Source organism: Oncorhynchus tshawytscha, linkage group LG03 (genome assembly GCF_018296145.1).
Source record: "Oncorhynchus tshawytscha isolate Ot180627B linkage group LG03, Otsh_v2.0, whole genome shotgun sequence".
In the NCBI taxonomy this organism is placed as follows: Eukaryota; Metazoa; Chordata; class Actinopteri; order Salmoniformes; family Salmonidae; genus Oncorhynchus; species Oncorhynchus tshawytscha.
In genome coordinates this window covers 71,538,857-71,564,343 of record NC_056431.1, presented here as the reverse complement: position 1 = coordinate 71,564,343, position 25,487 = coordinate 71,538,857, and the positions used below count along the sequence as shown (strand labels likewise).

General features: G+C 41.4%; 1 protein-coding gene across 2 annotated transcripts; it reads right to left on the bottom strand.

The window, feature by feature from the left end:
- Window positions 1–5,454: 5,454 nt before the first annotated feature.
- Window positions 5,455–25,070, bottom strand: LOC112246522 (insulin-like growth factor-binding protein 2-B). 2 transcript variants are annotated; one of them, XM_042319962.1, is made up of 4 exons: window positions 24,629–25,067; window positions 10,727–10,893; window positions 8,699–8,839; window positions 7,090–7,536 (listed from the first exon to the last, which is right to left on the bottom strand). In XM_042319962.1, exons 1-4 carry the CDS (start codon window positions 24,990–24,992, stop codon window positions 7,357–7,359), a joined length of 852 nt encoding a protein of 283 aa, XP_042175896.1. In that variant the 5' UTR covers window positions 24,993–25,067; the 3' UTR covers window positions 7,090–7,356. The 2 variants fall into 2 exon arrangements, with proteins under 2 accessions (XP_024270669.2, XP_042175896.1); XM_024414901.2 differs by lacking the exon at window positions 8,699–8,839 and having other exon boundaries at window positions 5,455–7,536; window positions 24,629–25,070.
- Between the last annotated feature and the right edge of the window lie 417 nt (window positions 25,071–25,487).

Genomic DNA, 25,487 nt, shown 5'->3' with positions numbered 1-25,487 from the left:
AGCCCTAATTGCAGGTGGAATGGTTGGTGATGCGTTGTTAGACGACTGGCACCATCCCGGCAGACTGGCACTGACCTTATGACCTTTTGCCAGCATGGTGCCAGTCTACCATGCTGGCAATCCAGAAGGTCATCAGGTCACCCATAGTATGGTTCTCCAAACACAGGGACCTGCTCTGCTCTGATAGTTACTCTGCTCATTGCCAAAACCTTCCCCACCGGGCACACACACACACACACACACACACACACAGTATCATACGTATGTTATTGTTTTGGCCTGTCTTTCTTTGTTTTAGTTGCAGATCATTACATTAATACATTGATATGGTAGGACATGCTCACCTGTTAGTCCTCGTTTCATCATTGGGTCAATGAGCTGTTGTGTATTGGATGTATTGGTGGTGGGCATGTTAAGAAGTGTTCACAGACACTACCAGATATAGTATGCGTGCCCCATCTGTGTGGAAGGTCACCTGCCAACAGCATGGTGTAAATAGCCTAAACTTACATTTCCACCTCCTCGTTATTGGATTGTACTTTCATCACATCATGGACATAATATGGGTATCTAAGACACTCAGTGGTTGGCTGTCAGAATTGTGGACAGAAATCCAGTTCCAGGAGTGGTTAAAATAGGGCAATTTAGAGCAAGACTCATCTGCTCCCACTGAACCCTACCTTCCTCCCACCAACCCTCCCCTCCCTACGTCTTCCCCTTCTCCCCCCTCCCTCCCTCCCTCCCTCTTCGCCCTCTGCCTAGCAGTGTGGACTGGAGGTTTAGCATCCATGCCCCAGCGATGGAATAGTGGACGAACATACATTTGAGAACCTGCTTTTATTCTTAGACACTTTGTATCCCATTTGTCAATGTCAGAACTTGGTTCTAATCTCTCCCCACTGTCAACACTTCATTAGAAATCCATCAACCTCAATGTACCCTTCCCTCTATCAACCCCCATTGATAGAGAGATGGGAGGAGTGGACAGAGAGAGAGAAAGGAGGAGTGGACGGATAGGGTGCAGAAGGTAGATTGATTGGTGAAAGGGAGAGTGGCGGGCGGTCAAAATTATGGAGAGAGGGAGAGGAGACACCAGGCGGATTATATAGAGGAAGAGAAAGAGTAGAGGGGGTGACAAAGAGGAATAGAGAGTAGAGGGGTGATATAGAGGAAGAGAGAGTAGAGGGGCTGATATAGAGGAAGAGAGAGTAGAGGGGGTGATATAGAGGAATAGAGAGTAGAGGGGGCTGATGCTGATGCAGGAGAAGAAGGGGCTGAGAGAGTAGAGGGGTGATATAGAGGAATAGAGAGTAAAGGGGTGATATAGAGGAAGAGAGAGTAGAGGGGGTGATATAGAGGAAGAGAGAGTAGAGGGGGTGATATACAAAATAAGAGAGAGTAGAGGGGGTGACAAAGAGGAAGAGAGAGTAGAGGGGGTGATATAGTGGAAGAGAGAGTAGAGGGGGTGATACAGAGGAAGAGAGAGTAGAGGGGGTGATACAGAGGAAGAGAGGGGAGTAGAGGGGGTGATATAGAGGAAGAGAGAGTAGAGGGGGTGATATAGAGGAAGAGAGAGTAGAGGGGGTGATATAAAGGAAGATAAAGTAGAGGGGCTGATGCAGAAGAAGAGAGAGTAGAGGGGGTGATATAGAGGAAGAGAGAGTAGAGGGGCTGATACAGAGGAAGAGGGGAGTAGAGGGGGTGATATAGAGGAAGAGGGGAGTAGAGGGGGTGATATAGAGGAAGAGGGGAGTAGAGGGGTGATATAGAGGAAGAGGGGAGTAGGGGGGGGTGATATAGGAAGGAAGAGGGGGATAGAGGGGGTGATATAGAGGAAGAGGGGAGTAGAGGGGGTGATATAGAGGAAGAGGGGAGTAGAGGGGGTGATATAGAGGAAGAGGGGAGTAGAGGGGGTGATATAGAGGAAGAGGGGAGTAGAGGGGGTGATATAGAGGAAGAGGGGAGTAGAGGGGGTGATATAGAGGAAGAGGGGAGTAGAGGGGGTGATATAGAGGAAGAGAGAGTAGAGAGGGTGATAGTTATCTGAACACAATGTAAAATTACTTAACCTTGTTGAAGGGAGGGGCCTACATGATACATTCATGCAAAGGCGATTTGACCTAATATGTTTTTAGGGCAGAGCTATATCAACAACACAAATGTGGAACTGTACACCAGAAAGAGAAAAGATCAGAAGACAACGTGTATTAAAAAAGGAAAATTAGGAACATATCATTTCCCCTACAGAAATCTCTAAACATTTCAAATTAACAAGAAACAATTTGGTAACACTGTACCTTAAGTTGCCCTTACAACATACCTATGTAACTACACAGTAATACCTGTATGGAACTGCTTTGTAATTACATGGGTAACAGAATGCAGCGGTGTAGGTTGCTATGGTAAAGCGTTGCCAACAATTCAAATTAGCATTAGCATGTAACTACATCGTCATCAATGGAATGATACTCTTAAAAACAGATTAGTGTGTTTATGATATATGGACATGAACATAAAGTGTCACCCAGGGTCCATTAGTTTGGTTTTCTATATGCCAGGGGCTTCATGTGAGGCTTTGTGAGTCCTCCACACATATCGACTGGATGTGATGAGAGAAAAGGTTGAATAAGATATGGAACGCGGTATGGAAGGCAAGCAGCTGCAAAAACGTGAAGTTATCTGCCGCCTGATAGAACCAATTGAACCAGATGCAGCGAGAGCCCTGTGACTAGCATAGTGTTATCTCCGGCATTAAATGCTACTCCCAGCACCTATCCTGCCAAAAAATGGGGACAGCTCACATAGATATGCACACACACTGTAAATACAGCTTTATGAAACCTGCTTTGAATTGTAGTATAGATCATTTCTGATGAGCGACATTGTGATGATGAGCCCAGGCATTCTGGGCGGAGGCTAACTACAGTTTAGTCTAAATTACACTATAGTACCTGGAAATACGATGACATTGCGAAAGCAGGCAAATATTTAGTAGGAAACAACTTTGCCATCATTAGCATGTTGTCAAATTTACTTTAGACAGTTGGCAATGTTGTCATTAGCTAGCAAGCTTTGTCAAAAATACCTATCTTTGCTAACATTAAAATTCAGTGTTCTCCCATCAATCTTAGCTAGCTAGCTAATGTAATAATGTATCTAAAGTCAACATCAAAATGGTGACAAAAGGTTTTTCCTATTAATTATTTGCCTCCTTGTTGTGACATATCATTGTATTTCCAAGCTACTGTAATACACCTTTGATGAAATATTAATCAGAACTCATTGACAATGCATTGAGTATAATGCTCAGTTGGGCATCAGTCTAAACTGAATGTTCAAAATAATTTTGTGAGGAAACATGCAACTCATGAATGCAGACAACAACACCCCACCTATGCATGCACTTAAACAAAAACATGTAAGCTACGGTTATATATATTTTTTATTATTATTTATGTTTGGAAGTTGGACTTTAGCAAGTATAGCACGTTAGCACATAGGACACACCGATTGGTATCACCTCGTTAGTCAGTACGGGTTACGCCTGAATATCTGAAATACACCTTTAAGATAAACTCTATGTCACTGACTGTTACGCACACCTCTATGAAGAGGGAACGCAACACCCTGCTACAACTAAACTCTCTGTGAAGCGAAAAAGGTATGGACTGTAGGTGCGAGTAAAAATGACAACAAGCAGAATGTGGTACCGTTTACAAGGACTTTATTCCTTTACACGGTAATATGGGGAAAAGGGGCTGGACGGAACCAAAGCAAAGAGAGTAAATCTTAAAGCCCCCCCCCCTCTCCTAGCTTACCTGCCTACCCACTACTTACCTAAATTTAGCACCACCTGGTGCCCTAACCAAAATACAAGGGGTGGTCCGCCCAGGTCTTACCTAGTGTGCCTAGACAGCGAATATGCTATGGGTATATTTACGCCCACGGGCCTCTTGCCTAAGCACTCCCTAGGTGCCTTCCCCTTCCCCCCTGGGAACAAATGAAACAGAATATTAAACAATTTCACAAACAAACTAAGAGACAAAGGACATCAAATAAGTTCTATCTGAGCAACAAACTCACAAAACATACCAACTCTCAGCAATGAACTCCCAGCAAAATCAACCTCTAGCAAAATCTCTACAATGACCTCCCAGCAAATCTCTCTAGCAAATCTCTCTAGCAAATCTACCTCCAGCAAAATCCTCTACCAAAAATAATCTTCTGAACAGAACACTGGCTTTTATATAGCGTCAGAAGGAATGGGTAATTGGAGACAGCTGCGTCTTGACGAGGGGGCGGGGTCAGCTCTCCAATTAGCCATGGAGTCGACCAATCAGCTGCTTGAGGGATTTCAGGAAGCCATTTCCTGAAATAAACACATGCAAATACACAAACTACAACACATAAACTGGGAAACGTAACACTGACATCCACCTTGAGGGGTTATACGATCGGTGGAATCATTTTTGAAAGTTGCATAAACACACAAGCTTATAAATAATAAAGCCATGGACTTTAAGTTGGAAGCATTTGTGGAAAAGCCTAAATGGGAGATGCTAGATAAAAGTACTAAGGTGAATCTGCTCTTTTTTTGCAAAGCATTATAACATCAGTGGCATCTGGTGATCCAAAAGCAGTAATCAAAGAGTTGATCGGTACTGTTCTGGAGGAGGAAGAAATTTTCTCAGAGAGAGAGGCTGATGAAATTAGCACTACGGATAATGAGGTGAGCCCCATAGATGTGCTACTGCGAAAGGTAGAACTAAAGGCAATAATGGACCAACAGAAATAAAGACAAGGAAGACTTGAAGACAAGGAAAGGGAAAGAAAACATGAGGAGAGACTACAGCACAGGAAAAGACAAGATGAGTGAGCAGCCAAACAAGGAAGACTTGAAAATTCCATTCGATTACAAGAGAGGCCATCCAGTCAAGCAATCTTGCACCTTCAACAGAGTTTGATCTTGGTCGAAACAGCTGACTTGTACCGCCTTTCAACAAAAAAGGAGGTGGACGTATATTTTACTGAGTTTGAGGGGATTGCCACATCCCTAAAATGGTCACGAGATATTTAGTCAGTGCTCCTTCAAAGTGTTCTTGTGGGAAAAGCTCAGAAAGTGTACGCCACTTTATCTCTTGACCAGAGTTCAGGTTATGACACTGTTTAAGCAGCTATCCTTCGGGCTTACGAGTTGGTCCCAGAGGTATACAGACAACAGTTCCCTAAATTATGACACTGTTTAAGCAGCTATCCTTCGGGCTTACGAGTGGTCCCAGAGGTATACAGACAACAGTTCCCTAAATTATGAAGACAGAATCACATAGGCATGTTGAGTTGGCAAGACAACAAGCATGTCTTACAGATGAGTTTGTGTTGACACATAAACCTACCTTCACAAACAAAGCACCCAGTAGTAATCCCTACACAAAGAAGCAATCCAGAGAACTCACCTAATACTGCAAGATTTTAATTCATTTCTACAGTACACAAAGATAAAGATCGGCAGAAAACTGTTTTTTCGTATCCACCAGCTTGTCATTACTGCCGTTAGAAAGAACAAACTGTCTCTGTGTCCTGAGGTGAAACATAAAATGATAAAGAGAAAAAGCCATTTCTTCTTGTGGGAGCACACCAGCACATTAATTCTCTGGTTGGGACTGGTGTATCTCCTAAACAAGATTTTGGATCAGGTGTGTATGAACCCTTTGTTTCAGACGCGTTTGTGTCTCTGCAGAGTGGAGATGCTGTTAAGCATCTGTGAGACACTGGGCCGGCCCAGTACTTCATCTAGGAGGGTGTTTTGCCTTTGTCTGACACTTCAGCAACTGGTTACAATGTGTTAGTACAAGGAAAGTGAAAGTGATTTTGTATAACTTGGAACTCGAGTCTGATCTTATTTCTGTTTCCGTTGTCGGTGGAGTGAAGCCTAGCCTACCGGTGAAGGGGGTCTCATTCATTTTGGGAAATGATTTGGCTGGAGAGAAGGTCGTGCCAAATCCTGTCATTTGTAAGGAACCCAGAGTAGAGGAACCTGATGGGTTATCAGAAAAGTACCCTAGGTTGTCCCCAACATGTGCCGTTACACGTACTATGTCTAAGAAAGTTGCAAGTAGCAAGTCAAAGGTAAGCGAGTTTGTAGGACCACTGAAGGAAGAAAGGGTACCTACATGCGATACTTCGATGACTAGGAAGCATTTGATTGCTGAGCAGAGTAAAAAGGTTTCCCTTTTCCCTCTTTTTTGCTGATATACATCCAGAGGAGGAGTTTGATGAAGTTCATGTGGGTTACTTTGACAGAGATGGTGGTCTAATTGGCCAAGTGTGTCTCAAGTCGTTCCAGTTGCGCTTTGACAAGAGATACTGAGGTTGGCTCACAATGGTAGTATGGCCGTCTTGGGCTCAACAAGACCCATAGTCTTGGGCTCAACAAGACCCATAGTCTTGTGCTCAACAAGACCCATAGTCTTGGGCTCAACAAGACGTATGAATGTATTTTGCGTAACTTCATCTGTCCTGGTCTGAAACAGGATGTTATGGTTTACTGTAAATCATCGCATTTGCCAGATGATGGGTACACCGACCCAAGCTGTTACTGGTTGCACATTTGCAGTCTGTTTCTGCTTTTCACAACCGTTTCAGCAGGGTTCTGGTGGATTATGTTGGTCCTTTGCCCAAAGCAAAGAAAGGTTAACAGTTTCTCTTGGCCATCATGTGGCTGCCACTCGTTTCCCTGAGGCCATTCCACTGAGGAAAATCACGAGAGGAAAGTTGCTACGAATATTGCAAGAGTTTCCCCCTTGAAATCAGACATGTCCATGGTAAGGACAACTTGATTGCTGATTGACTTTCAATGGTGGGCAGTCAATAGGTTGTGTTTTGTGTTTGGTCGGTGTGTAGCCCGGGCTCACAATTTTTTTTGACTAAACGTTTTGCTGTGTTGGAGTTGAGTATTGTTTTGGTTGCACTCGTTCCATAGGGATGAGACTTTTTCCACATTTTGTTACTTTACAGCCTTATTGTAAAATGTATTAAATTGTTTTTTCCCCTCATCAATCTACACACAGTACACCATAATGACAAAGCAAAAACAGTTTTTTAGAATTTTTAGTTAATGTATCAAAAATACCAAACTGGAATATGACATTTACATAATCATTCAGACCCTTTACTCAGCACTTTGTTGAAGCACCTTTGGCGAGTTTATCTTTCTTTTGCATCTTAGTGGGCAAGGGACAGGGAACGTAACAGCTACATTGCAAGAAACCCATGCACATGACAACTATGTCAGCTGTCAGTCAATTTGGACCGTTCCACTGTGGGTGGGGGGGGTATCTGTGTGTGAGTGAAGTGCTGTTATATCTCTGCCATCTGCAGGACGGCAGTGGACTGTGTTCCAGTCTCCATCTCCTGCTCCTCCACATACTGGCTGCAGTTGGGGTCCCCCCGCACCTTGGTGGACTGGGCGATCTGGACACCCGTGAAGGGGTTAACGCACCAGCACTCTCCCCGCTGACCGTGGGTGGACATGTGGCACTGGAACACACAAGGGCAAAATGAGAGAGAAAAGGGTAGGAGGACGATGGGGTGATGGAGAGAGGTGGAGGGTTAATGAGGCCCTGGATCCAGTCAGATGGGGCGTTTTCAGGGGGCTGGTGGGGGCGACGTAACAGGAGGGCGTTTGCATTTGGATTGGCCGGGATGAGGTGAGATGGAGGGGTGAGGCTCTGCCCCCCCCCCCCAATAACAGCCCATCCTCATGTCATGCCCCCATCCCCCCTGTGTCCACCACCCCTCCCCTGCTCCCCATCCTCCCTGTGGAGACCCTCCTCTCTACCCCGAGAATGAGGTCATAACTCTACTGCGCGGGACTGGATCCGGGGGATAGGGACATAGGGGAGGAGAGAGAGAGCCAAAAACACATTTTTTCCTTCAATGAGAAAGAACAAAAAGTGACAGTTACAGTATTAACCAGAGGAACAAGATGATTACCGAACGATTAAGTGTTGTTGGAGGTGCAGTATTTTTTGAGCCCTGGGAACCGAGGGGTTTTGTCATCAAAACAATGCCCTCATTCATTCTTTCTCTCTCTTACAACTTCAGATACAGATGCCTTGATGCTGTATGTTCAGAATACAGATATGTCATATCATTGTTTTGACCACATTCTAAAAATAAGTGGGTCGTTCCAGCAACAAAGACAAGCTTGCAGAGGAAACTGAGAAAATTATCATTGGTAACCAATGTTTTGACTGTGTAAATCTTCCCAATGCCTTGCTACAGTCTGTCTGCAAATATTACCTTGTAACTCTGTTAAAAACATCACCCCATTCTCGGGCTTAGGGTGGGTGAGAGCGGGGGGTAAGGGGGTATACTTTTACACACACACTGTGCCTCTACCCTGTGTGTGTGTGTGTGTGTGTGTGTGTGTGTGTGTGTGTGTGTGTGTGTGTGTGTGTGTGTGTGTGTGTGTGTGTGTGTGTGTGTGTGTGTGTGTGTGTGTGTGTGTGTGTGTGTGTGTGTGTGTGTGTGTGTGTGTGTGTGTGTGTGTGTGTGTGTGTGTGTGTGTGTGTGTGTATAAAAAGAAAATCACGACAACATTGTTTTTCTTCAACCATTTTCAGTTGACCCTTTTACCAGAATGAGTTGAGCTAACAAGGATAAATTGCATTAAACATATCAACGATTTGAGACGTACCTGTTTGAGATTGTACTGGCCTATCTTTTCACAGTTGGGGAATTTGAGTTGGTACAGATTATCAACATGTCCCCTGTTATCATGGAAGCTCATCTTGGAGATCTCCTCCATCACCTTCTCCAGCTCCTGTGCACAAGGGCCCTGAATAGCACCGACCAAATACAAAAGTTCAGAAATAGACCATCAGCAGCACAAGGCAGGCCTGCTGTAAGATATTATTGTCTGTTATGGCAGCAAGTTGTCTCCATGACTGTTGAACTTAGACATTCAAGTCAGCACCATACAGCAAATAAAGGATTGCATTGTATAACAGGTGCCCAGAGTAACAGAGCTGAGGGCTGAAGGTTTGTATGACAGGTGCCCAGAGAAACAGAGCTGAGGGCTGAAGGTTTGTATGACCGATGCCCAGATTAACAGAGCCGAGGGCTTAAGGTTTGTATGACCGATGCCCAGAGTAACAGAGCTGAGGGCTGAAGGTTTGTATGACAGATGCCCAGAGTAACAGAGCGGAGGGGTGAAGTTTTGTATAACAGATGCCCAGAGTAACAGAGTGGAGGGGTGAAGTTTTGTATGACAGGTTCCCAGAGTAACAGAGCTGATGGCTGAAGGTTTGTATGACAGGTGCCCAGAGTAACAGAGCGGAGGGGTGAAGTTTTGTATGACAGGTTCCCAGAGTAACAGAGCTGATGGCTGAAGGTTTGTATAACAGGTGCCCAGAGTAACAGAGCTGAGGGCTGAAGGTTTATATGACAGATGCCCAGAGTAACAGAGCTGAGGGGTGAAGGTTTGTATGACAGATGCCCCGAGTAACAGAGCTGAGGGCTGAAGGTTTGTATGACAGGTGCCCAGAGTAACAGAGCTGAGGGCTGAAGGTTTGTATGACAGGTGCCCAGAGTAACAGAGCTGAGGGCTGAAGGTTTGTATGACAGGTGCCCAGAGTAACAGAGCTGAGGGCTGAAGGTTTGTATGACAGGTGCCCAGAGTAACAGAGCTGAGGGCTGAAGGTTTGTATGACAGGTGCCCAGAGTAACAGAGCTGAAGGTTTGTATGACAGGTGCCCAGAGTAACAGAGCTGAGGGCTGAAGGTTTGTATGACAGGTGCCCAGAGTAACAGAGCTGAGGGCTGAAAGTTTGTATGACATGTGCCGGAGCGTAACAGAGCTGAGGGTTGTAGGTTTGCTCTATATTGCACAGTAGTGTATCTGACAAGCATCATAGTGGGTCAAAGCGTGTCCTCTGATGGCTTGGCCTGGGAGGAGTGGGGCATGGCCTGCCAGCGATCTTATTTGGATCTTACAATACCATATGGATGCATAGTTCTAACACATTCTGTTGAGGGAAGGATAATGTAGAAAAAGCAGGCTCCTCTAAATTTAACAAGTCTTCTAATCTCTAGTTGGAGAAGATGATGATCTCACTATCGACCTCATACTCTGACAACTCACAGAAACAGAAAATCCATCTTTAACCATTCCAGCAGGCTGTAAAAATAGTGAATCTTCAGATTAGTTGTCCCTCTGCAAACCCACAACTCGGCTTTGGTATTTCTACTTTGTAATAGAAATGTATTGATGGTCAAAATGCTGTCTATTTTTGACGGTATTTCGCAACAGTTATACCAATTGCAGTATTAACATAAATAATCTGAATAATTGATTTGAATAAGTAACAATCTGTGTGAGCGTGCCAGCGTGTGTCCAGGCGAGGGCACTGCCGTACCAAATACCATGCCGACCAGGGTCACCACTGACCTCTGCATTAAGGCCAGTATTCAATAAACTACGGATAGTTGAATTACAAATGCCACTTTCTATACTGTAATCAACTTACACAGCAGCATGTTTAGGGAGGAAGGGAGGCTCCTATGACACAGTTCTAGAATGAGTTAACCCTACCAAAATCCAACGCTTAGAGCTAAACTATGTAGTTCGATAATACTAATGCTCATTAAGTTTCTGAATTGTATCTCTCGAATAGCAGATGTGAAAAAGACGTATTTTTCTTTTTTTTGTAATGGTTTTTCCTGACCTTCATGGGCTGCTGGGTCTTAGGTTCCTCGGGACAGTTGTTGGTCTTCATCTTGGTTTTGAGCTCGTTCTGGGCCTGCTTTGGAGCCATATCTTTGGACCATATCCAGATCCTGACATCTTTGGTCGGATTCTTCATAGTGGGGCCCTCAGTGCCCGGCAGCTCCCCTATAGGTCCACACACACACACACACACACACACACACACACACACACACACACACACACACACACACACACACACACACACACACACACACACACACACACACACACACACACACACACACACGGCTTAGTTCAGTGCCTTCAGAAAGTATTCACACCCCTTGACTTTTTCCACATTTTGTTGAGTTACATCCGGAGTTTAATTGGTGATTTTTCTTGTCACTGTACACAATACCCCATAATGTCAAAAGTGTGACATTTTTACCTTTTAATAAAAAATGAAACGGTTTCAAATGTCTTGAGTAAATAAATATTCAACCCCTTTGTTATGTCAAGCCTAAATAAGTTCAGGAGCAAACATTTGCTTAACAGGTCACATAATAAGTTGCATGAACTCTGTGTGCAATAATAGTGTTTAACATGATTTTTAAATGAATGCCTCATCTCTGTAGCTCACACATTTATCTGTAAGATCCCTCAGTCGAGCTGTGAATTTCAAACACAGATGTCCAGGGAGGTTTTCCAATGCTTTGCAAAGAAGGGCACATATTGGTAGATTGGTAAAAAAAAAAAAGCAGACATTGAATATCCCTTTGAGCCTGGTAGAGTAAATTATTACACTTTGGATGGTGTATCAATACACCCAGTCACTACAAAGATACCGGTTGTCCTTCCTAACTCAGTTGCTGGAGAGAAAGGAAACCGCTCAGGGATTTCACCATGAGGCCAATGGTGACTTTAAAACAGTTACAGAGTTTAATGGCTGTGATAGGGGAAAACTGAGGATGGATCAAAAACATTGTAGTTACTCCACAGTTCTAATTGATAGAGTGAAAAGAAGGAAGCTTGTACAGACTAAAAAATATTCCAAAACATGCATCCTGTTTGCAACAAGGCACTAAAGTAATAGGCAAGGCAAAGCAATACACTTTTTGTCCTGAATACAAAGTGTTATGTTTGGGGCAAATCCAATACAACACATTACTGACTACCACTCTATATTTTCAAGCATAGTGGTGGCTGCATCATGTTATGGGTATGCTTATAATTGTTAAGGACTGGGGAGTTTTTCGGGATGAAAAATAAACAGAATGGAGCTAAGCAAGGCAGAATCGGGATGCCAAAATCTATTCCAAAAAAAAAAAAAAAAAAATCTATTCCCAAATATTTTGCATTCTATATGGCATTGCTGTCAATTTTTTGGTCCTTAAATGAAACTGGTATACTTTTTATTTATCACAATTTTATATCACCAAGTAAGGTCTTTAAATGCAGAGCCGACAGACAAGTTACTTACATTTTCCCCCTTCCACTTTCCACTTACATTTTTGCGGTAATGCTGCAATTAGTTGGTTGTAATGTTGGGTAGAGCAGACATTTCCATATATTTTTGTTAGCTGCATTTGTGGCATAACTCCACTAGTCCTGTTTATGATATCATTGATGAAGATTCTTTTTTAATACATTTTTGTTAAAGTATTATGTTTTTTTATCATTTGGTATATTTGTTTTATTATTGTTGTTATTTATTCTGTCTTCTCTGGTGGATTAAATTGAAATTGCAACCAACTTTCTTTGCCTTGTTCTAAAAATAGCTATATTTGGGAGATGGTTTTCTTTTCAAATAACTGAAAGTGAGAGTTTGTAATCTGAATAAAGAGGAAAAGGCCATTCTTGAACATGGCGTGAGACATTCTTACTAATTTGTTAGAAAACCAGTTTGGATTTAATTATAACTTTTGTATGACTGAAGCCTTTAGAGAGAGGTCTAATGCTTTAATATTTAATCATGTCTGCCTTCTGAATTCATATTAATTCCTATTCATATTCATTTTATAAATAGGCCCATTTAATTTTGGCTTGCCATTCCAAATAAATTGTAACATTATTTTCTCAAATTATTTCAATCACTTTTCACTAGGTGTAGGCAAGACCACAAGAACAAAGGTAAACAGGGATATGACTGAAGAGTTAATCAGGGTGATTTTTCCACAAATAGACAGGTATTTACCTTACCATGGTAGCAAGATCTTATCTATTGTTGATAACATGCCTAATCTTTATTACCACATGGTCAAGCTGTGTCCAGTCTCTTGACAACAAGGTTGATGAAATCCGAGCAAGGGTAGCATTCCAGAGGGACATCAGAGACTGTAACGTTCTTTGCTTCACAGAAACATGGCTCAAAAGAGACACGCTATCGGAGTCGGTACAGCCAGCTGGTTTCTTCACGCATCGTGCCGACAGAAACAAGCATCTTTCTTGTAAAAAGAGGGGCGGGGGTGTACGCCTTATGGTTAACGAGACGTGGTGTGATCATAACAACATACAGGAACTCAAGTCCTTCTGTTTACTTGACTTGACTTGAATTCCTTACAATCAAATGTCGACGGCATTATCTACCAAGAAAATTCTCTTTGATTATAATCACAGCCGCATATATATCCCTCCAAGCAGACACATCCATGGCCCTGAACGAACTTTATTTGACTCTATGTAAACTGGAAACCACATATCCTGAGGCTGCATTCATTGTAGCTGGGGATTTTAACAAAGCCAATCTGAAAACAAGACTCCCTAAATTCAATCAGCATATTGATTGTGCTACCAGGGCTGGTCAATCCCTGGATCACTGTTATTATAACTTCCGCGATGCATATTTATTTTTTTTATTTTTTTATTTCACCTTTATTTAACCAGGTAGGATAATTGAGAACAAGTTCTCATTTACAATTGCGACCTGGCAAAGAAAAAGCAAAGCAGTTCGACACATACAACAACACAGAGTTAAACATGGAGTAAAACAAACATACAGTCAATAATACAGTAGAAAAATAAGTTTGTTGCTTCCAGCCTATAGACAGAGACTAAAACAGGAAGCTCCCGTGCTCAGGTCTGTTCAATGCTGGTACGACCAATCTGATTCCACGCTTCAAGATTGCTTCGATCACGTGGATTGGGATATGTTCCGCATTGCGTCAAACAACAACATTGACGAATACGCTGATTTGGTGAGCAAGTTTATTAGCAAGTGCATAAGCGATGTCGTACCCATAGCAACGATTAAAACATTCCCAAACCAGAAACCGTGGATTGATGGCAGCATTCGCTCGAAACTGAAAGCACGAACCCCTGCTTTTAACCAGGGCAAGGTGAGCGGAAACATGACCGAATACAAACAGTGTAGCTATTCCCTCCGCAAGGCAATTAAACAAGCTAAGCGTCAGTATAGAGACAAAGTACAGTCGCCATTCAATGGCTCAGACACAAGAGGTACGTGGCAGAGTCTACAGTCAATCACAGATTACAAAAACAAAACCAGCCCAGTCGCAGACCAGGATGTCTTGCTCCCAGACAGACTAAACAACTTCTTTGCTCGCTTTGAGGACAATACAGTGCCACTGACACGGCCGTTATCAAAAAATGCGGACTCTCCTTCACTGCAGCCGACGTGAGTAAAACATTTAAACGTGTCAACCCTCGCAAGGCTGCAGGCCCAGACGGCATCCCCAGCCGCGTCCTCAGAGCATGTGCAGACCAGCTGGCTGGTGTGCTTACGGATATATTCAATCAATCCTAATCCCAGTCTGCTGTTCCCACATGCTTCAAGAGGGCCACCATTGTTCCTGTTCCCAAGAAAGTTAAGGTAACTGAGCTAAACGACTACCGCCCCGTAGCACTCACTTCCGTCATCATGAAGTGCTTTGAGAGACTAGTCAAGGACCATATCACCTCCACCCTAGACCCACTCCAATTTGCTTACCACCCCAATAGGTCCACAGACGACACAATCGCAACCACACTGCACACTGTCCTAAACCATCTGTACAAGAGGAATACCTATGTTAGAATGCTGTTCATCAACTACAGCTCAGCATTTAACACCATAGTACCCCCCAAACTTGTCATCAAGCTCAAGACGCTGGGCCTCAGCACTGGGGCCCCACAGGGTGCGTTCTGAGCCCTCTGCTGTACTCCCTGTTCACCCACGACTGCGTGGCCATGCACGCCTCCAACTCAATCATCAAGTTTGCAGACGACACTACAGTGGTAGGCTTGATTACAAACAACGACGAGACGGCCTACAGGGAGGAGGTGAGGGCCCTCTGAGTGTGGTGTCAGGAAGATATCCTCACACTCAACGTCAACAAAACAAAGGAGATGATCGTGGACTTCAGGAAACAGCAGAGGGAGCACCCCCCTATCCACATCGACGGGACAGTAGTGGAGGGTAGTAAGTTTTAAGTTCCTCGGCGTACACATCACGGATAAACTGAATTCGTCCACCCACACAGACAGCGTGGTGAAGAAGGAGCAGCAGCGCCTCTTCAACCTCAGGAGGCTGAAGAAATTCGGCTTGTCACCATTGAGAGCATCCTGTCGAGTTGTATCACCGCCTGGTACGGCAACTGCTCCGCCCACAACCGTAAGGCTCTCCAGAGGGTAGTGAGGTCTGCACAACGCATCACCGGGGGCAAACTACCTGACCTCCAGGACACCTACACCACTCGATGTCACAGGTAGGCCATAAAGATCATCAAGGACAACAACCACCCGAGCCACTGCCTGTTCACCCCACTATCATCCAGAAGGCGAGGTCAGTACAGGTGCATCAAAGCAGGGACCGAGAGATTGAAAAACAGCTTCTATCTCAAGGCCATCAGACTGTTAAACAGCCACCACTAACATTGAGTGGCTGGTGCCAACATACTGACTCAACTCCAGCCACTTTAATAATGGAAAAATTGATGGAAAGATGTATCACTAGCCACTTTAAACAATGCCACTTAATATAATGTTTACATACCCTACATTACTCATCTCATATGTATATACTGTACTCTATACCATCTACTGCATCTTGTTTACATACCCTACATTACTCATCTCATAGGTATATACTATGCTCTATACCATCTACTGCATCTTGTTTACGTACCCTACATTACTCATCTCATATGTATATACTGTACTCTATACCATCTACTGCATCTTGTTTACGTACCCTACATTACTCATCTCATATGTATATACTGTACTCTATACCATCTACTGCATCTTGTTTACGTACCCTACATTACTCATCTCATATGTATATACTGTACTCTATACCATCTACTGCATTTTGTTTACGAAAACCCTACATTACTCATCTCATATGTATATACTGTACTCTATACCATCTACTGCATCTTGTTTACGTACCCTACATTACTCATCTCATATGTATATACTGTACTCTATACCATCTACTGCATCTTGTTTACAAGGACCTGGACATTACTCATCTCATATGTATATACTGTACTCTATACCATCTACTGCATTTTGTTTAAAAAGCCTACATTACTCATCTCATATGTATATACTGTACTCTATACCATCTACTGCATCTTGTTTACGGAGAGTTACATTACTCATCTCATATGATATACTGTACTCTATACCATCTACTGCATTTTGTTTACGTAACTACATTACTCATCTCATATGTATATACTGTACAATCTATACCATCTACTGCATCTTGTTTACGTTCTCCTACATTACTCATCTCATATGTATATACTGTACTCTATACCATCTACTGCATCTTGTTTACGTAGCCCTACATTACTCATCTCATATGTATATACTGTAATCTATACCATCTACTGCATCTTGTTTACGAAATAAAGCTGCCTACATTACTCATCTCATATGTATATACTGTACTCTATACCATCTACTGCATCTTGTTTACGATGCGGGAAGAGAACTGTGCAGGTGAGCTAACTGTTTACCACTGCATCATTACTCATCTCATATGTATATACTGTACTTATACCATCTACTGCATTTTGTTTATAAGAGCCTACATTACTCATCTCATATGTATATACTGTACTCTATACCATCTACTGCATCTTGTTTACGTATCCCTACATTACTCATCTCATATGTATATACTGTACTCTATACCATCTACTGCATCTTGTTTAGGAAATATGTCTACATTACTCATCTCATATGTATATACTGTACTCTATACCATCTACTGCATCTTGTTTACGGCCTTTCTCTACATTACTCATCTCATATGTATATACTGTACTCTATACCATCTACTGCATCTTGTTTGCAGTGAGGGCCTACATTACTCATCTCATATGTATATACTGTACTCTATACCATCTACTGCATCTTGTTTACGTACCCTACATTACTCATCTCATATGTATATACTGTACTCTATACCATCTACTGCATCTTGTTTACGTACCCTACATTACTCATCTCATATGTATATACTGTACTCTATACCATCTACTGCATCTTGTTTACGTATGATGCTGTGGGCGCCTACATTACTCATCTCATATGTATATACTGTACTCTATACCATCTACTGCATCTTGTTTACGAGCAACTTTTCTCCTACATTACTCATCTCATATGTATATACTGTACTCTATACCATCTACTGCATTTTGTTTACTTGAGCCCTACATTACTCATCTCATATGTATATACTGTACTCTATACCATCTACTGCATCTTGTTTACGCACCCTACATTACTCATCTCATATGTATATACTTTATTTCTATACCATCTACTGCATCTTGTTTATTTAAACCCTACATTACTCATCTCATATGTATATACTGTATCTATACCATCTACTGCATCTTGTTTACGTACCCTACATTACTCATCTCATATGTATATACTGTACTCTAAACCATCTACTGCATCTTGTTTACGCCCTACATTACTCATCTCATATGTATATACTGTACTCTATACCATCTACTGCATCTTGTTTACGTACCCTACATTACTCATCTCATATGTATATACTGTACTCTATACCATCTACTGCATCTTGTTTACATACCCTACATTACTCATCTCATATGTATATACTGTGCTCTATACCATCTACTGCATCTTGTTTACATACCCTACATTACTCATCTCATATGTATATACTGTACTCTATACCATCTACTGCATCTTGTTTACATACCCTACATTACTCATCTCATATGTGTATATACTGTACTCTATACCATCTACTGCATCTTGTTTACATACCCTACATTACTCATCTCATATGTGTATATACTGTGCTCTATACCATCTACTGCATCTTGTTTACATACCCTACATTACTCATCTCATATGTATATACTGTACTCTATACCATCTACTGCATCTTGTTTACATACCCTACATTACTCATCTCATATGTATATACTGTACTCTATACCATCTACTGCATCTTGCCATCTTTATGTATGTAATACATGTATCACTAGCCACTTTAAACAATGCCACTTTTATATGCTTACATACCCTACATTACTCATCTCATATGTATGTACTGTACTCGATACCATCTACTGCATCTTGCCTATGCCATTCTGTACCATCACTCATTCATATATTTTTAGGTACATATTCTATATCCCTTTACACTTGTGTGTATAACGTAGTAGTTGTGAAAATGTTAGGTTAGATTTATCTTTGGTTATTACTGCATTGTAGGAACTAGAAGCACAAGCATTTCGCTACACTCGCATTAACATCTGCTAACCATGTGTATGTGACAAATAACATTTGATTTGATTTTCATGCTGTCCCCGTTACAATGTTTCATGCTGGCCCAGTTACACTGTCTTTCACACTGGCCTTTTGCAGCATCGCTCGGCTTACTAAGAGCAGGCTGAATTGGCCCAACTAACGATTTTCCTCCTCTTCTGACGAGGAGTATGAAGGATCGGACCAATGCGCAGCGTGGTAAGTGTTCATGTTATTTATTAGGTACAGAAACACTAAACAAAATAACAAAGAGTGAAACGAAAACAAAACAGACCTGTGAGGTGCAGCAACACAAAACAGAAAACAACTACCCACAACACATAGTGGGAAAACAGGCTGCCTAAGTATGGTTCTCAATCAGAGACAACGATAGACAGCTGCCTCTGATTGGGAACTATACCAGGCCAAAAACAGAAATACAAAACAGAACAAAATAATAGAATGCCCACCCCAACTCATGCCCTGACCAAACTAAACTATAGGGACATAAAAAAGGAACTAAGGTCAGGACGTGACACCAACAATGCAGTTTAGGAAGCTCAATATTACACAATGTCTCCATTCTGATGTTCTTACACTCATTTCCCATTCATTTTTTGAAACCCAGAAACTATGTTTAGAACTTAGCTGAATGTTGCTATTCTAATAGAGAACACTGGTGACTAAATTGTTTACTAAGGAGCGAAATGTCACAGGAAGTGAGCACAGAATAGTATGGAAGCACTTTTAGTCTGGTTTTCTTGCTGAGTTAGGACTCTCTGCCTGCCTTCTCAGGGGAGGTGAACTACCTGCCGGGGGCACTGTGTGAGCGTGTGTGTGTGTGTCTCACTCCACTAACTCTTATCTGTAATTAGGGAGGCACAAACTGAGGAGTATGGCTTTGAGACATTAAATCACTCCCGGGAGGGAGAGCAACCCGATGACTCGACAAAGGTATTCATACAGAGTACAGTGACCGTGCCTGGGTGTCTGAGAGAGAGCAAGAGTGAGAGAGAGAGGGGAAGAGTCGGAAAGAGAGAGAGAAAGAGGGGGAGAGTCAGAGAGAGTGAGCAAGAGAGAGAGCGAGCGAGCGAGAGAGAGAACGTGAAAGAGAACAAGGGAATGAGAGAGGGGGTATTCATATCTAGTTTGGCATGACTTTACTCAGTATGCTTCTACTCAAAATGTCAGGGATGGCTGTCAAAATGTCAGGTCAAAATGTCCTCAGCAGTAGAGAGTATAGTGTTCTGGCAGTCCAAATAAAGGTGACCCAGATTCAATGCTAAAATGCACTGTGGCAGAAGCTGTTGAAATTACACTTTTCAAACAGAAATATACACGTTTCAGCTTGTTAGAGTCACTTTGCAACACTAGTGGTGATCCAATCTTGGCCATAGAAACTGCATCTTACCTGTGGAAAGTCATCTGAACTGGGGACTTTCTGAATGATTTTGGGTCCACATTCACTGCTCAAATCAGCATTATACTAAGAGTGAGTAATATACAGTGTTTACAATGTCATTTACGATGTCAGTTTATTTTCTCGATAGTGGTTGTCATTTACAGTAGAACTGTGCTCTCAAAATGTGGTAACTACAGTATGTTCCAAATAAAACCTTCCTTGTCTGCCAAGGAAATGTCCATACTTAAAACAGTATTAGGCTACACTCGAGGCTAAACCACTTCAAACAAGTTAAATAATTGAGTAGGTTTTGTCGAGCCAAAAAACCCTGAACATTAGATGAGTTGCTGCTTCTTCCAACTCTTCAAAGTCAAAAGTCCAGAAGTCTTGTATTTGATGACTTAGCAGTTATTCCAAAGGGAAGGAGAGGCATGGCTGTCGTATGTGTCAATTGCAACGTGGCTTACTTATGGTACAAAAAAAACTTGCAATAAATCACAGGAAGTTCACAAAAAGTCACACAAAGTTATCCTGCGGGAATAGTCATGATGTGCCTAACCTTGTCCCCGGGCTAATTGTGCATATGAGCCTGGAACACCAATAAACAAAAAGGTGTCCTTTATGGGAGTGAACTTAAGTATTTGTCATTATTTGAACATAGCGAATCACACGACTGTGAATCAGAAACATGTGGTGTGCTAGCAAAAACTTTCATTCAACATTACTTGAGTGGCTGAACTCTAGCTAGCTTAATATAGCAGCCTTGCTGGTTATATATCATCCAAATCTGTGATCAATATGTGCCGGAATCGTTGGGAAAACTAACAACCCTAAAAAAAAAACGACACAATGGACTCAAACAGCAAGTTAAATTTTATGAAATCTCCACGTTGCATCAGACGAGCACAGAAAAGGCGAACATACACAGACATACACAAGACAGGGGAGGTGTTGTGGGAGATGATTGATGAGTGTTAAGCCAATGGCTATGCATCTGGACTTTCTACCTGACTTTTTATATTAGCTTATGGACATTTTCCAGAACTTTCCACTGGCCCAACAAAGGCCATGTTTGAAGTGTTGGCCTACCAGACCTTCTGAGCACTGGGAGGAAGTCTGATGAACAAGATTAGGATGTGCTAAAATAGGCTAACTTATGATAACAAGTTGCCGTTTTGACTATTGTGAGCTCTGTCTTTAAAACATACAGTATTTGATTTGTTTAGAAAACCACCTTTTTCAACTCTCCTGGAGCATAGCTTCTCCTTTCAGAACAGGTTCAATGTAAAGCTAATGGCATTCAATTAAGGAGAACAATCAGCTGATTGCCTTCCTGGAAAAGGGAGTTCTTTATCCACCTAAAGGGTGTGTCTTCAGGGTCACATGTACTGAAATGCAGCTTCCACCCAGAGCACTCCCTCCCTCTCTATCGTTATCTCTCGCTCTGTCACACACACGCGCGCACACACGCATGCACGCACTCACACCTCACACGCGCACGCGCACACACACAGTAATAAAACACCTGTAAGGGTGTGAGCACACCAAGTCTGAGCACACCAAGTCTGAGCACACCATTACCTGCAGGGCTACAAGGGCAATGCCAGTCCAAAGCCAACACACTGAGAAGAGAAAATAGAGATCCAAAAATAGGTAACAGATTTAGGGTCGCAAGAGAGGGTGTATTATTGCAAACATTCTCAGTTTACCAGTAAACTATCAGAAGTTTGGTATCTTTCAAGGATTGTAATTTATCACAAGACATCTAGTGGCCCTGTTAGGTACTACAGATTATCACAGGTGTCTGTAAGAATCTTCTGTTCTGTGTGGCTTTATCACATGTAAAATATATATGAAATAATTAAATAAGATGATTTTAAAATAAACAATAGAAAGCCAAAGCTGTAAAACATTATCCTAAATACAAACCATGAACTTTGTGAATACCATTGGTGTTCAATGGGAGGGTTTCAGCATCAAATATCCTTTATGCATTTTTATTTTTTTTTTACAAATGTATTTATTTTACTATGTCAATATGTGTTTGTTGTCAATATTTTGTCGTCAAACTGGTGGCAGTTGTGAAAAAAATGCAATATTTGGAAGAGTTGCATTGTTATTTAAAAATAATAATCATTGTTGATGACATGCTTTTTAAAAATGAGTTAGGCCATTTCCTCTTCAACCATATGGTCAATCTACTAGAAACTCATGGACAACATGGACACAAATATAATACCTGAATACTATATGTGCAATTATTTAATTATAAATGATCAAAGCTACGATCGATTGCCATAGATGTTCTGTTCATTACCAAAGGTACTGAAGTTTCTGGTAACTTTGGTAACATGCAGGTAACTTTGCAACCCTAAACAGACTTATGGTCAAACATCAATCATGGAGCGACAACAGGAAAATGGATTTGATTGCTACCAAACTGCCACTATTAACTCTTCCACATCTGGGAATGTTTTTGTGTCAGAACAGTGTCTTTGAGAGACTGAATGCAGCTCCAGCCTGTGCAATGTGCACTCAGGCAGATGAGGACAAAGGTTTAAATATCCATCCAAGCACATAATCCCTTTAAAGTGATGAGTGAAACCATTGAGTTAAGGGTGTACTGTGTGTACTCTCAAGTTTTTTGTTGTTGAGTGTATTGGGGAACGAAAGCACATGGTGCATGAGTTCATGCAGCTCCTCAATTTGCTACAAGATGTGATGTCATGCCAATAACAGCAACTGTTATCAAACAAACACACAATGGAGGGTGAAAAGAGGACTACTGTATATGGGTGTATGACGTGCTAACTAATTAATGAGGATGTAGAGAGCCCCAAGGTGGTAGATCTGGGACATTTCCCCTCAAGTAAAAGACAACTGATAGCACCTCTGTACCCTTGACTGGCTCATGAAATGGAAATGTGATGTGAAGGGTATGCTGTCAGATGGCACAGAGTTACTGCCAGCAGTATTCATGTTTGACCTCTGCTCTGGGAACTAGAAAAGGGGGGAAATTGTTAAACATTTACTTTCCGTCTAAAGAAATCAGAGAAATGGGGTCAGCCAAACATGATTAGCAGTTCAACAAAATATATATACTAATGGATAAAAAAAACTATATTTTTGAAAAAAAAAAGAAGAATTATCTTTGTAAATGATGTCATAATAGGACTGGTGGAGTTATGTCACATGTAGCAAACAACAATATATGGAAATGTCTGCTCTACTCAAAATTACAACCAACTAATTGCAGCATTACAGCAAAAATGGAAGAGGAAAGTGGAAAGGGGAGAAAGTAGGGAACTTGTCTGATGACCCTGCATTAAAGACCACCATTGGCTAAAGAAAATTGTCCTAAATAAAAAAAAATAGACCTGTTTCATTTAAGGACCCAAAAATTGACAGCTGTGTCATATAGATTGTAAAATAATTGAGAAGAGATTTTCAATGTGCCGATTCCATGGCACATGGTCTATGAACTGATACACAAAGAAACGCTGGATTCAAAACCTTTAAAAATGTTCTATTTCAATTCTTGTTAATTTATTATACCACATTCTCACAACCAATAGAATGTTATATTATTATACCACATTCTCGCAACCAATAGAATGTTATATTATTATACCACATTCTCGCAACCAATAGAATGTTAAATTATTATACCACATTCTCGCAACCAATAGAATGTTAAATTATTATACCACATTCTCGCAACCAATAGAATGTTATATTATTATACCACATTCTCGCAACCAATAGAATGTTAAATTATTATACCACATTCTCGCAACCAATAGAATGTTAAATTATTATACCACATTCTCACAACCAATAGAATGTTAAATTATTATACCACATTCTCACAACCAATAGAATGTTAAATTATTATACCACATTCTCACAACCAATAGAATGTTAAATTATTATACCACATTCTCACAACCAATAGAATGTTAAATTATTATACCACATTCTCGCAACCAATAGAATGTTATATTATTATACCACATTCTCGCAACCAATAGAATGTTATATTATTATACCACATTCTCGCAACCAATAGAATGTTATATTATTATACCACATTCTCACAACCAATAGAATGTTAAATTATTATACCACATTCTCGCAACCAATAGAATGTTATATTATTATACCACATTCTCGCAACCAATAGAATGTTATATTATTATACCACATTCTCACAACCAATAGAATGTTAAATTATTATACCACATTCTCGCAACCAATAGAATGTTAAATTATTATACCACATTCTCGCAACCAATAGAATGTTCTATTTATGGGTGATACAACAATCCCAGCTCTTCAGATGTTGCTGCTATGAGACAGAATCATTAAATCATTTGTTTTGGTACTGTCCATACGTAGCTTGTTTTAGGTCGCAAATTCAGGAATGGCTGAAGAATTGCAACATTTACCTGGAGCTAACTCTGCAAATAGCACTGCTGGGTGATTAAAAAGTCATAGTCGATTAATCGAATCGATTAATAATATAATAATACTCTTAGCAAAAAATGGCATCTTTAATTTACAATCTGTAGAATCTATGAGCCTAGAAAGGTTCAGAACTTTTGTGAAACATCACAGCACCGTTGAAAAATATATGACAAAAATAAATCACATCTTGATATCAGGTCATGTGACATGATTAACCAAAACACAGGGCCCTATGTATAACACAGAATACTTACACTAAATGAATGATAACCTTCTCTTAGTGACAGTCTAGTTACTTACCACTCGTGTCCCGGTGCTCTTCAGTGCGGTTGGGTACTGTGTCCACTTTTTGTGAGCATCGCCCTAACCCCTGAACCAGCTGCTCCAAGGGCAATTTTGAATCTACAGTGGGATAACAACGCAGCCCTGTGGAACACCTCGGTGTGTAGACGCCACAGAATTCACCTTCTAACCGGGCACACACCGGACAGCAGCCACAGGCGGGCTCCCTGACTATCTCAGTACAGTTGGTGGCGAGCTTAGGACATGCAGTTTGGCGCTCCGCAGTGCATTTCGGACAATAAAATACCAAGTCCCCGAGCAATAGGCCCGGCAGAACAAGTAACGTAAGCAGAAACAAACCGCAGCTAAAATATAGCACCATTCTGCCTCTAGCTGTACTGTTTATTAAAGAGTAACATGAAAAGATAAGGATGTAAACGTTGTGTCCAAAAGTGCAACTGTCATCTGTGTTAGCATAGCAAACAGGAGAGAGACCCAGTGGTGCAAGCCTCAGGGTCCTATCACCTGTCATGTTTCTGATAGTGCATGTCAGAATCGAAGGTGACTACATGCATCTAGTAGTGGGTTGTCTCTTACATAACGTTTGTGTGCAATGGATTACAAATTATTGAAGGAACAAATTGTACAATGTCAATATTTGAATAATTATGTGCTTGTGTGTTAATATCCATTCTTCTATAATAGCAAGAGCCTGCTGTGTGCTTTCTAATGATATTATCTCTAATAAGAAAACATTATATTTTATCTTAGGCTGCACTGCTGTCCCTAGTGAAAAATTATCCTAAGCATTCACACGATTCAGCCATTATGTCAAGATCATTTTTGCTCTTCATAAGAGTATGTTTAAATGACAAGC

What these genes read in the sequence shown, in the direction of transcription:
- LOC112246522 (XM_042319962.1), bottom strand. Translation starts at nt 24,992, where the DNA reads ATGGTGCTATATTTTAGCTGCGGTTTGTTTCTGCTTACGTTACTTGTT. An exon ending in AGACCCAGCAGCCCATGAAG is followed by an intron (nt 8,840 to 10,726) that starts GTCAGGAAAAAC and finishes GGTGCTATTCAG; the next exon opens with GGCCCTTGTGCACAGGAGCT. An exon ending in GCCAGTACAATCTCAAACAG is followed by an intron (nt 7,537 to 8,698) that starts GTACGTCTCAAA and finishes TGTGTGTTCCAG; the next exon opens with TGCCACATGTCCACCCACGG.